The 14,501-nt window shown below is 35.9% G+C and overlaps 1 protein-coding gene across 3 annotated transcripts in view; it reads right to left on the bottom strand.

Annotated features, from left to right (window-relative positions):
- Nucleotides 1-14,501, bottom strand: part of FARS2 (phenylalanyl-tRNA synthetase 2, mitochondrial) — a 611,417-nt gene that overhangs the window by 489,018 nt on the left and 107,898 nt on the right. For all 3 annotated transcript variants that reach the window (XR_003569237.1, XM_027863884.1, XM_027863784.1), the window contains exon 2: nt 8,213-8,848. Coding sequence is in view for 2 of the 3 variants with exons in the window: in XM_027863884.1 (XP_027719685.1) it covers nt 8,213-8,827 (615 nt within the window). In the remaining variant the exon portion in view is untranslated. The remainder of the gene's footprint in view (nt 1-8,212; nt 8,849-14,501) is intronic.

Raw genomic sequence — 14,501 nt, forward strand, 5'->3', positions numbered from 1 at the left:
AAAACCTCATAAAAATGCAGAAAAGCAAAAATATTCAACGTTATCTTTTACTGACTGCAATGCAATTTTAAAAAAGGAACTTTGAAGTAAGGAACTCTGAAAAACGGATTAAAAACTACTTGGAGACTAAGTAATTTAAAGGGCAGCTACATGGTGCAGCAGATGGAGCTCCAGCCCTGCAGTCAAGAGAACCTGAGTTCAAACTTACTAGTTGTGTGACCCTGGGCAAGTCACTTAACCCTGTTTGTCTCAGTTTCCTCATCTATAAAATGAGCTGGAAAAGGAAATGGCAAACTACTCCAGTATCTTTGCCAAGAAAATTCCAAATGGGATCACAAAGAGTTGGGCACAATTGAAATGACTCAGTAACAAAAAAGTAAATTAATCCTAAAGAATTAGTGGAGGAGAAAACAAATTATAGAAACAATAGAAAATCTCCTCGAGGAAAATGACAGCAGATAACATAAAACTTCTGGGATACAGAAAATGAGGATTATAGGAGGAAATTAATATTTTTAAAATCAAATTTGGCATGTTATCAAAAAAATAGAAAAGCAACAAATTTTAAAATTTCAGCTATATACCAAATTTGAAATTCTGAAAAGCAAAGAAAAGATTGATAAAAATTGAAGCACGATAAAACAATGAATTGATAATAAAAACTAGGAGCTGGTTTTTTGAAAAAAAAAAGGAATAAAATATATCAACAGGTAGTCTGGTTAAAAAGAGAGAAGAAAATTAAATTACCAGTATTAAAAAGGAAAATGGAGAGATGAAATAAAGAAAACAATCTGAAACTATTTTGTATAGTTATATGCCAACAAAAAAAATAACAGGTTAAGTGGATGGGTATTCTTAAAAAAAAATACCCAGACAGAACAAGAAATCTATTGTTTAAATAATCCAAATTTAGAAAAAGAAAATGAATAAGCCATAAACAAATTTGCAAAAAAAAACTTCCTGGGATCAAATGGATTTACAAATATATTCTATAAAATGTTCAAAGAACAATTAATTCCAATATTATATAAACTGTTTGCAAAAGACTCCTAGCAAATTTATTTTATGATACAGATATATAATTAATACCTAAACTTAGAAAAGAATATAGTAAAAGAAAATTATAGACCAATTTCTCTAATAAGCTTAGATTCAAAAATATTAGTAAAGAGGCTACAGCATATTTTTAAAAATAAAATACTGCCTGTATATACAGTTCTTAGATGAAGAAATTAAATATACTATTCTGTATATAGGCAATTCTCAGATGAAGAAATTAAAGCCAACTATAGTCACATGAAAAAATGCTCTAAATCACTATTGATTAGAGAAATGCAAATCAAAACAACTCTGAGGTACCACATCACACCTATCAGATTGGCCAACATGACAAAACAAGAAAATGATAAATGTTGGAGAAGATGTGGGAAAATCAGAACACTAATGCATTGCTGGTGTAGTTAGGAAACTATCCAACCATTTTGGAGAGCAATTTGGAACTATGCCCAAAGGGCTATAAAAATGTGTATACCCTTTGACCCAGCAACAGCATTTCTAGGGCTGTATCCTAAAGAGATCATACAAATGGGAAAAGGATCCTTGTACATGTACAAAAAAATTTATAGCAGCTCTTTTTGTGGTGGCAAAGAATTGGAAATTGAGAGGATGCCCATCAATTGGGGAATGGCTGAACAAGTTGTGCTACATGAATGGAATGGAATACTATTGTGCTATAAGAAATAACGAACAGGCTGACTTCAGAAAAACCTGGAAAGACTTGTATGGTCTAATATTGAGTGAAATGAGCAGAACCAGGAGAACATTGTACACAGCAATAGCCACGTTGTTCGATGACTAATATTGATAGACTTAACCCTTCCCAGCAATACAAGGATCTAAAACAACTCCAAAGGCCTTTGTGATGGAAAATGCTATCCACATCCAAAGAAAGAACTATGGAGTTTGAATGCAGATCGAAGCATACTGTTTGCTACTTTTTTTCTTCTGTTGAGTTTTGTTTCCTCTTTCTGGTGGTTCCTCCTATTGGTTCTAATTCTTACTTACAACATCACTAATGAGAAAATATGTTTAATAGGAATGTATACGTATAGCCTATATCAGATTGTGTGCTGTCTTGAGGAATGTGGTGGGGAGAGAGGGGGAGAAAAAATTTAAATTCAAAAGCACATGGAAGTGATTGTTGATAAATTAAAATAAACTAATTTAAAAAATAGAAAAAAATTACATAATATGATTGAGTTGGATGTACACTAAGAATTCAGGGTTTGTTAAATGTGATAAATATTAAAAAACATAGACCAAAATAAAAACAAAAATTAAAACGTCAGTAACATAAATAGATGCTAAGGAAAAAAAGCTTTTGATGAAATTCAACACCTGTTTCTCTTAAAAACACTAAAAATCATAGGAACAAATGGACCTTTTCTTTTTTGTTCTTTTTTTTGGGGGGGGGTGAGGACCTTTTCTTAATATGGTAAGCAGTAGTTCTCTAAAACCCAGAGCCAACATAATACTTAAAGGAAAAAGGCTACAACTCTTTCCAAAAAAGATCAAAAGCAAAGCAAGGATGTCCATGATTACTACTATTATTTGATAACATTTTTGAAATGCTAACTATAGCAGTAAGACAAGAAAAATCAATTGAAGAAATGAGCATAAGCAAAGAGGAAAGAAAACTGTTAAGGGTCAATTATAAAATTTACAGAAAATTTACTTCAGTTAAATAACAGACTACAATACAAATCCACAAAAATAATCTGCTATTTCTGCATAACACCAACAAATCCAAGCTGGAAGAGAAAGAAGGAGAAACTCCATTCAAATTAACTACAGAATATATAAAATATTTGAGTCCACCTACCAAGACACACAGAAGACAATTATGAACAACTATAAAATACAACTGTGAATACAACTATAAAATACAATTGTACTGTAGTTAAATACAACTATAAAACCTTCTTTTCAGCAATAAAGACAAACAATTAGAGAAATATTTATTGTTGGTGATTGGCCATGCCACTATAATAAAAATGTCAATACTATCTTAATTGATTTACTTATTTAGTACTATATCAATCAAAATACCAAAGAATTATCTGTGGAAGTAGAAAAAACAATAACGTTCATGTGGAACAACAAAAGATCGAGAATCTCCAAAGAATTAATGACAGAATGCGGGAAAGAAGGGACTATGGTGCTAAGCTCTACTTATATTAGTAAATAGTAATCATCAAAACTATTTGGAACTGGTTAGAAAACAGCGGGATTGGTAAATAGAACAAATTAGGTACGTAACATATAGAAGCAAATGAATGTACCAACAAGATTGTTTAGAATCAAATCTAAAAGAAATGTAACTAGGCACTATGAATGTAGGATGGGTTCTAATAAGAGTAAAAAGCATGACATTTAGTCCATTGCCTTTGGGACATTTAATTTAGCAATGGAGAAGTCTTTGTTGCCTTTTTCCAGGCTATTCATTATAGTCCAAATCTCTGGATAAGTGAGTTGTTACCAAAATAACAATAACAACAAGAAGTTAGCATCTACATAGAACTTTAAGGTTTATAGAGTGCTCTACATGGTATCTCCTTGGATACTCACAAGACTGTGAGGCAAGCGCTATTATTAGTTCCATTTTGCATATGGGGACAGAGAAGTTAAATGACTTGCCTAGGGTTACACAGCTATTAAGTGAGATCATGTTTGAACTCAGGTCTTCCTATGCACTGTTCCACCTAGATCCTAAATTGTGACCAGTGGGAAATTATACAGATACAGTCCAGAAATTCAGTAGAAACTGACACTTCCTCCCATGACAGACAAGGTGAACTCTCGTTAAATGATGAAATGAATCAGGGTAATAAGGCTTCAGATGATACAAGATCATAGCCATGGACAAGTCTTTAGATTTAACTAAAGCACCTTTGGGCTATCTGTGTAAATATAATGAACTGTACTTACTCTGCTGTCTCTGTGAACTTTTTAGATAAAAACCAGAGAAGACTTTTAAACTGTAGAATTAATTTAATGGCAAGTAATAGGTTCCACTAAAATAAAGTATTTCCTCATCACTACTTCAGTTAATTTCCCTATATTTTTTATTGCAGTCAAAGCACTGTCTTTTTAACTTAAAGAGGATACAGATGGGCAAGTTTGAAAATTGTCAGAATGGCACTGTCAGCAAGTGCTCTCTATTCATCCAGAATAGAGAGAACTGATTTTAATTTAAGTCAGCCCTGGGAATGGTGATCAAGACTGGAGATATCTAATTTGGTTTAACTCTAGATCATCCCTAAAAAAGCCCAGCCTCCTCCCATTTCACTCCCAGTAAAAAGAATTTTGGAAGAAAGAGTCAGTTCAGGTCTAATTCTAATTGGTTCAAACGTGGGAATCTTTAAGGTCAAGCTTCCTAAATTCCATTGGTGATATTCTAGGATCAGTGCACACGAATCTGAGTTCTACATTAGATTAGACAAATCAGGTTGGCTAGAAGATGAACCCAGCCACCTGGTGTGGGACAGATTCAAACTAGATGAGATGGACCATTTCCCTGCCCTTTTCTATCTTGTACTTGAACCACTTCCACCTTTGTGGAGACAAAAATCTCAGAATGCTGGAATGCATTGTGTGACCTTTCCTGCTACTTTTTATAGCACAGGGACTCAGAAATAGGCGGAAGTTTTTGTTTTCCCAATGAGGCAAGTAGAGCTGACAGATGCTATGACCTGGATATCAAGAGATTTCTGACATTAAACATGGATGAAAATGTAGCTCTTCTTGCCCAGTAATGGTAATTGGCATCTTCTCAGCAGACCACATTTCCTGGGGACCTTGATCTGTCGTTTGCTATATCATATTAGTTTTCCAACAAGCTTTTACTTTTATCACTACTTATTACTCTTCAAATTTTAAAATGCCCAGCTTTTACCAAAAGTAGGAATATTAATCTAAGTGTCTCTTACATGGAGATCAGATTACTATGCTATTGCTGCTACTATATTATTATTTTAAAAAATGGAATTTTATTGTAAAACTACAGAACCTAAAATTTAGAAGGTCAGCTAGCCCAAAGTATGCCCAAACAAGAATTGTTTCTACCTAACAAGTGAGCATACAGGCTCTCTTTGAAGCTTTCCAGAAGAGGAGAGCACACTACCTTCCAAACTAATCAGCACAACTTTTGTTCAGCTCTTCTTTTTCCTTTTAAGCCTAAATCTGAGTCTCTAGAACTTCTACCAAGTCTTTCCAGCTCTGCCCTGCAGAAGCAAACATAAATCTAAACTCTCTTCCATAGGATGGAACTCCAAGTAATTAGACATTGATACCATAAACCTGATGAGCCTTCTTTTCTTAAAGTTAAATATGACCCATTTCTTCTATTGATGCTCATATGCCATGGTTTCTAGGACTCTCAAAATCCTGGTTACCATGCTACAGAAAGGTTACAACTTGTCAATGTTCATCCTAAAATGTGACATCTAGAACAGAAAAAAAATAATAATAATCCAGATGTGTTTTAACTCTGGAAAGGTTTATTTTTAGCCATACTGGGAAAAAGAGGAAAATCAACAAAAGGAAAGCATCACTACTCAGAATAAGTAGAAAAATTCATCTTTAATTCTGTATCTGTTTTCTCTGCCAAGGAAAATGGCCTTCAGACTAGAAAGGATGGAACAAAAAAGGGTAAAAGATAAGGCATGATGGCAAACATTGGTAATCCCTGCTACTGAGAGGAAGGTCAGTGAGCACTTGAGCTCAAGAATTCTGAAATACAGTCAGGCTAAAGTCAAACAGGTATCCACAAAAGTCTAGTCCCAATAAGGTGAGTCATTAAGAAGGATGGGACCACCAAGTTGCCTAAGAGGAGTGAATCAGCCCAGGTTGGAAATGTAGCAAGTCAAGGCTTCCATGTCAATCAGCAGTGGGATGGGCCTACAAGTGGTTACTGCATTTCCAGCCTGGGCAAGATATGGAGACTGAGTCTCAAAAAAAAAAATCCAAGATAGATAAAAAAAAAAAAATTGTAGAGTGGCTAGCTGCTCTCAATGAGTTAAAGTCAGATGAATTTTATCCTCAAATATGGAAAGAAATGATAGGTGTGATTTTTTTTTAAGCTACTGTCACTGATAGATAATGGAAAATAGTAATGGTGACTAGTTAGTACCAGATAATTCCTTTTTATATTGATCTTATATTTTAACAAGTGAGTTGTATGATGATAATGATTTCCCAGTCCCAGTGGTTAGGTTAGTTACTGAACAGTGAGGAAAGACTTTTATTAATGAATGGCAAAGACAGCTGTAGGTGTATAATGAAATATCATGTCCTATTCCTAAAAATCATTCATGCATTTTATAAACACATATACTGGCATTCCAGTATGGAAGTGGCCACCAAATAATGTTACTTGTAGCTGTTTTCATTTTGTTTTGTTTTGTTTATGTGGGTTTGGATTATTAATTCCTTCCATATAATTTATTTGGATAGATTGGGAAAGCCAAGGAGTTTTAACAGTGGTCCAATATTGCAATGATGAACAGATGAATGAAGGAATGAAAGTAAAAGCATTTACTAAGTGTTTACTACATGCCAAGCACAGTGCTAAGGGCTGGGGGATACAAAGAAAAAAAGTTAGATAGTCCCTGTTCTCAAGGAGCTCACACTCTAATTAGAGGAGACAACAGAAAAGAAACTTCAACCATAGGGTCAATGGAAAGGCCTGGAAGTCCTAAGGGTTTGACTGTGAGGCAAATGGCAAGGGCCTGAGGATGTAGATTATAGAAAGAGTTAAGATGCCAGTGCTGGAGGACCACAGGGCAGAGAAGCAGGGCATATGGTAAGGGCCTCCACCTTATCAAAAGAAATGGAGCTGCTGACTTTTGTCTCATTCAGTCCCTGTGAGCAGCCAAGGGGAGGGCAAGGGTTCTGGGACAGCCCTAATGGTGGTGAGGGCTCTCATCCTGAATGGTTCTGGCGTTTCCCAAAACCATGGATGATAATGATTAGCAACAAGTGCTTATATAGCGCTTTAAGATATGCAAAATACTTTGCAAATATCTCATTTTATTCTCACAACAACTCTGTAAGGTAGATGCTACTCTCATTTTACAAAGGAGGAAACAGAGGCACAGAGGGGTTAAGTGACTTGCCCAGGAATACACAGCTAATAAGTTAACTCCAATTCTAATACTCTATCCACTAAGTCAATCAGATGCTCCCTTAGAGAAGGAAAGGAGATGGAGCACCCACAGCGCTGGCAGATCTTCTTACAATCAAATTATACTGTATTGGTTCCAGTATAGGAACCAGGGGGCCCAGGGAGGGAGAGAAAGGGAAAGGCAAGAGGGGCAGGATACCTCCAGTGGTGGCAGAGCCCTCTAATAAGACATGAATCATAGAAAAACAGGGAGAGTGGTAATCAAACCTACTCCACATAGACCCACCAATACGCCAACTTGAAAGGGGGCAGAAATGAGAAGAGGGTTATTTTATGGGACAATTTAATCAACATAATCCTTACTCTTCCTCAGCCAAATAAAGAACTGATTAGAACAGAGCGGCGTAACAACAGAATCAGCCTGTTTTAATAATTCCATTCAATTCTATTAACCCACTAAGGCCATTAGATAACTTATGATGACAGTTTTACAGGTTTGGGTCCCAATGTATCAATTCTGAATCTAAGTCAGTAATTTAAATTCAATCACAAAGAATCAATAAGATAAATAGCTGGAATGGAAATTACAAGTCAACCAGTCCATTTGATTTTACACATGAAGAAATGGAGGCCCAGAGAGGTTGAGTCAGTTCTCTAAGGCTGCAGAGTCAGCAGAGAAGGGAACCTAACCCAGGTCTTCTATCTCTGGATTCCTATGCTGTTACAATTACACTATGCTGCCTTGGAGAAAGACAGCAGCAGGGAAGCTGCTCAGTATGGAAATAAGAAAGAAGAAACAGCAGAGGAAATAAAAAGCTCACAAGTTTCAGTCGATTAAATGCCTCAGTTATTTTAAATGCTGCACATATCAATCTATTAAAAAACATAGCTTATTTACACCTAGTTTTTGCTAAGTATTAGTCTCAACTAAGTTAAAACTAAGGTCAAGGGGAAAACAACTCACTTGCTCCATTACAGAAACACTTAGGTGTTTATTCTATTGATCTCTCACTAAGAAATGCCCTTTACCTGATGTTTGTTGAAGAGGCGGACAGCTTCCAACTGATGGAAGACTGGGTAATGGTTGGAATCAATCTGGTCCCGCCGATAGACATCTCCAAACACAAGGAAAGCATTGAGGCCGGCGCGAATCAAGTTCCACTGGTGGGCTGAAGTGTGAGACCGTAACATGTGAGTACGATTCAGGTAATAGTTGTCTCCCTTCTTCCGGCTCGGGTGATCAGCTGGCACAAGGAGACTGTCAAAGTTCTGCCATGTTGTGACAACTGGAGAGAGGCTATCAAAGACAGAGAACAGTGGAGTCCCATAGGGACCTATATATTGTTTATAAAAATGATGTTTCACTCTCTCCAAGACCAGCCATAAGGGGTGATATTTCCTATTATGCAAATTCTTTCCCACCTTGGAAAGAATCTTTTCTGGTATGTTGCTATGGTCATCCCGAGGATAGGACTTGCCCAGCACCTCCACTGAACTGCCTGAAGTCCCACTGGCAGTAAGCTCTGAAGTGATGGGCTGTGAGGTCAATGACCTACTGTTTCTCAAGATACTTCTGACCAGATTTCCCAGGCACAGTTTAACATGGTGGTGCTGCATTCTTTTAGTAAGACTCCAAATGATCATGGTAGCGACTCTTCAAAGGCTCTAGAAATGAAACATTAAAGATGTAAACTTAGCATTTATCTTTGTGGAATGCAAGCAAATATAATCTTCTTGTCTCCCATTTTTCTGTACTGATCCTTACTCTCTACCTCCACCACATATCTCCCCAACAACTACAGCTGTACAATGGACAAAAACACAATCATAAAAATATGGAAATAAACAGGTCACATTAACTATTCAACATTGAAAAAAACTTGAAAGCAATTTTAAGTTGCACATTTATCTCCACAATCATGCCCTTGGTCTTTAAACGTTTTTCTCAATGGAATGTAAGCTCCATGAGGGCAGGTACTGCTTCATTTTTTTTTTCTTTGCATTCTCAGTGCCTAGGATAATACCTGACATATAATATGAACTTAATAATTACTTACTGATTGACTGATACTTTTCACAGAAGTTTCCTTTTTCTACTTTGATATACTTGATACCCATCACCAGGAAAACAGTTATAAACTAAAACCATTTCCCTTAATTTTTCACCTTTCTCTGGACCAATAGATAGATGCTTACCTAATATGACTCAGTAAAACCTCAGTACACTGGTAGTTAGTATCTCATTTATAAAAGAGACCCAGTGCTTTAATAAGAGGCAAGACTATTAAAAAACCTCAAACCTCCTAGTATACAGATGGAAAAGAAATTGAAAAGGGATACAGGACAGATGTTATCCTTATTATTAAAAAAGGTATTTTTTTAAAAATGTAAACAGTATAGATTTTATGGTTTTATTGGGGATGCAATTGCTCATGGTTTGATTATACTTCTTGAGATTCTTATTAAATCTATAAACATGAAAACAGAGTAAGTATGATAACCTTTTTTAAAGTGGTGTCTATAAATACCACACATTTGAGTATTTGGTACTCCTTATTAATGTTCTGCACATTTTTTAGAAAAAATGGTATAGTCAATAAGCACTGAGTAAGTGCTTAATAAATGCTTGTTGCTTGTTGATTGGTACAGTAGAAAGAACATAGGTTTCAGGGTCAAAAGCACTCAGGCTCGAATCCTGCGTCTAATATTCACTAACTACATGACCTTGAAGAAATCGCTTCATCTCTTTGGGCCTCAGTTTCCTGATCTATTAAATGAAGGGGTGAACTAAGTGACCTCTAAGTCTCCTTCTTTAAGACCAAATGAAGAAAATGGAAAAGCATAACTGCAATGATATTTTCCTGTATCACAAAATGATACTGCTTATACTTTATAAACATCTTATGTAAGATGTAGAAATGTGAGGATGAGGTAGTTATTTTTGTTTGATGTAAAAAAAAAAAAAAAAGGATTAGACAGAAGTCCGAAAACATTGATTGATAAGTAAAAACAATATAAAACAGCTGTTAACTATTTATATAAGGAAAATCTTTTATTTCCCTGTAGCTGTACATACCATCATTAAATTTAATGCTTCCACTGTCATTACAATGTATGATCAATTAAAAGACACATTTTTAAAAATCCTATACTTCAAAATACTCATTCAATTAAATTCTATAGGGTATCCACAATGTGCTAGGCACTCTACTGGGAGATGGGGATAAGTACTAAAAATACAACACATGGTCCTACATCTCAAGAGAATTAGAATCCAGAAAAGTAGAGAAAGCAGTGAGGAAGACAATCAGATTAATAATAATACAGTCCCAAAATCTGGCTTGCACTGCTACTTTTTAAGTTCTCCCTGATCTTCAGGCCTTATCCAGGGGACTATAGATTGACCTCTAGGTCAAGTGTAATCTTTGGCTTATCCCAAACCTACCTTCTCAGGATGGGGTGTCAAATTGTGTTTCACAGAACCCCAGGATTAGACAGCAACTTGTTGAGTCCATGACAGAAGTAGGCAATTCATATTTTTGCAAAAGTACTGAATTTTTGCATATTTTGACCTCAAGAAAGGACATTATCAATCTAGTTCATGTCTCTTCTGTACTCAAATTAGGCTGACTTTCATCCTTTATTAATACATTTGTAGCCAAGTACAATGGAAACTGTTTCCTCCAAAGTTAACAATGATCTTTTTTTTTTTTTTTTGGCCAAATCTAATGGTCTTTTCTCAGTCCTTTCAGCTTCACTTGACGCTGATGACAACCCTCTTGTCCTGGACATAACTCTCCTCTCTGAGTCTTGGTAACATTTCTCTCTTTTGGTTCTCCTTCTACCTGCCTCACCATTCCTTCTCTGTTTCCTTTGCCAGGTCATCATCTGCACCATGCCCCTTAACTTGGAATGTTTCCTCAAGGCTCTGTTTTAGGTCTTTTCTTCACCCTCTATATTCTCTTCATTAAGCTCATTGGCTCCCATGAGTTCAACTATTATCTCTATACAGATAATTCCAGAGTCATATGTCCAACCCCAGTTTTTCCCCTGAGCTACAGCCCCACGTTATCAATCGTCTATTAGACATTTCGAATTGGAAACATCTTTTAAATTCAAACATAAAAATGAGTTTGTTATCTCCCACCCTCTGCTAAAACCATCTGTCTTCTAAATTGCTTGATGTCTGTCAAAGGTAACATCATCTTTTCAGGGACTTAGAGACTTGGATAAGCACAGTATTATCCTAGACCATTTACCTCCTCACATCACCTATCCAATCTTGGGATTTTGCACTGTCCTTTGCATTGTATATTTCCATTGCACTGGAACCAATTACTATATTTACATAATTATAACTTTGAATAGTGTGAATTCAAATACATATGACCACTTCATGGGATTCAATATTCAAATTAACTGGAATCTAGCTGTGCAAAAATAACATTTTTTTTTTGCCTTACTGAGATTCAGGTATATACATATACACTATCAATCATGCTTTTTATCTTCCTGTCTTTGAGAATGAAAAATCACTCGCCAGATATCATGGGCTTAAATTCCTGAGGCACATCAATGTAACTAACTGAAAAGCTAATTCCTTGTTTAATGTACAAAATCATGAGTGAGCCTAAGCATTGTGGGAACATTGTACTTCTCTGTTCGTTTGTTTGTTTGTTTTTGTAACGTAGGCTAGTTTTAAAAAGACACTTTCACAGTAACAACTAAAAATGTAAATTATTAAACAGATTTGTAAATTTGGAACTTGTATGAGAGATCTGATTCCTTTAGCCAATCATTCATCATAACCCACAAAGAAATCTAACTTCAGTTTGCAAGGACCATTTAAATTTGGTGTAGATAAGTCATCAAAAAAGACAGATATGACTGATGACAAATTTAAATAATGTCAAATCAATTCAACATGTTTAATTAATGCTTGTTGAATTGACCTGACTATTAAGAAGTGATGTTTAATCAATTTTTGTATAGAAATAAAGCAGAGAGTATGCAAAGCACTGAGGAAAACAAAAGAAAAAAAGGCAAAAAAACCCGTCCCTGCTTTCAAGGATTTCATAGTTTAATGAGGAAGACAACATGCAAATAGCTATGTACAAACAAGATACAGGCAAAATAAATTGGAGATAATCTTACAGAAAAGGTTCTGGCCTTAAGGGGGATCCTCTAAAGAGACACAAAACATATTTTTGTCATCTAACTACCATACCACAAAGGACATCCCTTCATGATGTCCACAGTGAATAGTATCGTTAACAACTATTTTTCCATTTAGTAAGGTTTCACAACATTATTCAAGGGCACCATTAAATTATTTTTGATGCAATTACTCAGAAAGGTAGCCTTGAGGAGATTTTTGCACATGTGCTGCCATTTTGGGAGGATGGCTCTGGAACAAATTGACAAGATTTAGAAAGAAATCTTTCTTAAACCTGTCAGCTTTTTCATTATGACCCCTAAGCAGTATCCTACCTTTTGCCAAACAAAGAATAATGTCAATCAATTGCCCTTTTACACTTCTAGCACTGCTCTTCTGTTCACTGAGATAACCTGGCTTATCTTCATCCAAGGTGTCAACAGTTTCCCTTCATTAAAGCTTGACCATGAAGAACAGATCAACATGTGAGATTCTGACAGCTGGTACTTTTACAGACCTCAGCCCTATGCTGGTTTCTGAATCCCTTAATAATCAATGTGAGATCAAGGAGACCTTTGTTTTTTGCATCCCTTGAGAGAATATATTCTAACTAGTTTGACTTTTCATAGCAAGTGAAATGAAAACTTATTTTCTAATCTGGAAAATATGCTTTAACATAGGCTAATAAGGACCTCTGGATAATCAGGATTGGCAATCTAACCTATTTTTGAGAGTATCATTAGATGGAATGTTTGAAAACACTGAACAGGAACCACAGAGACCTGAACCAACAGTCAAAGCCTGTTCCCACTGGTCATTCATTACTCGTGTTGCTGCATGTATCAGACCTGCTAGCAGCATTGTCTTCTAAGTTCTGGACCAAGAAGTCTGAGGTATTTCTATTACTAACAGCATATTCACAGTAATTCTTCTCCTTAGTTTGTCTTATTTTAACAATAAACTAACAGCATATTCACAATAATTCTTCTCCTTAGTTTGTCTTATTTTAACAATGAACTAATTCACATTGTTTTAACTAAAAGGGGACATCATATTGATTGATTTAAAATGTAAAGCCATAGGCTTGTCATGCTATTTCAGTAGCAGATCCACAACAAAGATTACATACTGCGCTGGGCATTCTCAAGGCAGCAATTTGAATAAGTCAAAAGATTTTCTAGATTAGTAGTCGGAGGTAAAAGAGAGAATCAATGGTAATTCAATGATAAAATAATGGGGATTCATGCTACAAGCAAACACAGTCTTTCTATTCATTCCTATAATATTAATATCACACAATTTATTACTTATCACATAACATAGCAATACACACTTTAAGAGAGTCATGTGACTAAATTAAAAACAAAGCCACTTTTTTTGGACACACTGGGGTGTACCTGGGTACAACCAGCACACCCTATAAGCATATTCATCCTAACCACTAAAGCAAGTTTCCACTTTTACAATGTGTGATTATAAAGATCGATTCACATCAATTTTGGGCGGGGGGGAGGCCAGGCAATGGGGTTAAGTGACTTGCCCAGGGTCACACAGCTAGTAAGTGGCAAGTATCTGAACCCAGATTTGAACTCAGGTCCTCCTGACTCCAAGGCAGGTGCTTTATCCACTGTGCCACCTAGCTGCCCCCATTCACATCATTTTGTATGTCTCTTCTAGACCTAGCCATACAGGTTATCCATTAGCATATGATCCTCACAAAAGGCCATATGGAACATGGGAAGAGCATGGGCCCTGGAATCGGGACCTTGGTTCCAATCTTGACTCTGATTGTTTATTACCTATACCACCTTTGGCAAGTAACTTATCCTCCAGTGTGTGGTCTGTAAAATCAAACATTACTGAGCTACTTTGCAATGAAATTCTAAGATACTGAGAATCAATAGTACAAGAGCACAGTATTAGACTGGTCCTGTTCACCTGACTCACAAATGGAAAATAACATACCTTCAACAGCAAGTCTTTATAACAACTTCACTAGGGTTCTTGGTGCTTTTTGTTGAGGCAGTTTTGGTGTAAGACATGTTCTACAGACTCAGACTGAACTCTATAAATGTGTTCATTTGTGGTCTCATTTTGTCAGAGTTGTCTCTAAAACTGTCACTGGCTTAGCTTCAACTGAAAAATATCTCTCCAACTACATTG

The sequence above is a fragment of the Vombatus ursinus genome, unplaced genomic scaffold (assembly GCF_900497805.2).
Source record: "Vombatus ursinus unplaced genomic scaffold, bare-nosed wombat genome assembly UNPS02000577.1, whole genome shotgun sequence".
NCBI classification, from domain to species: domain Eukaryota; kingdom Metazoa; phylum Chordata; class Mammalia; order Diprotodontia; family Vombatidae; genus Vombatus; species Vombatus ursinus.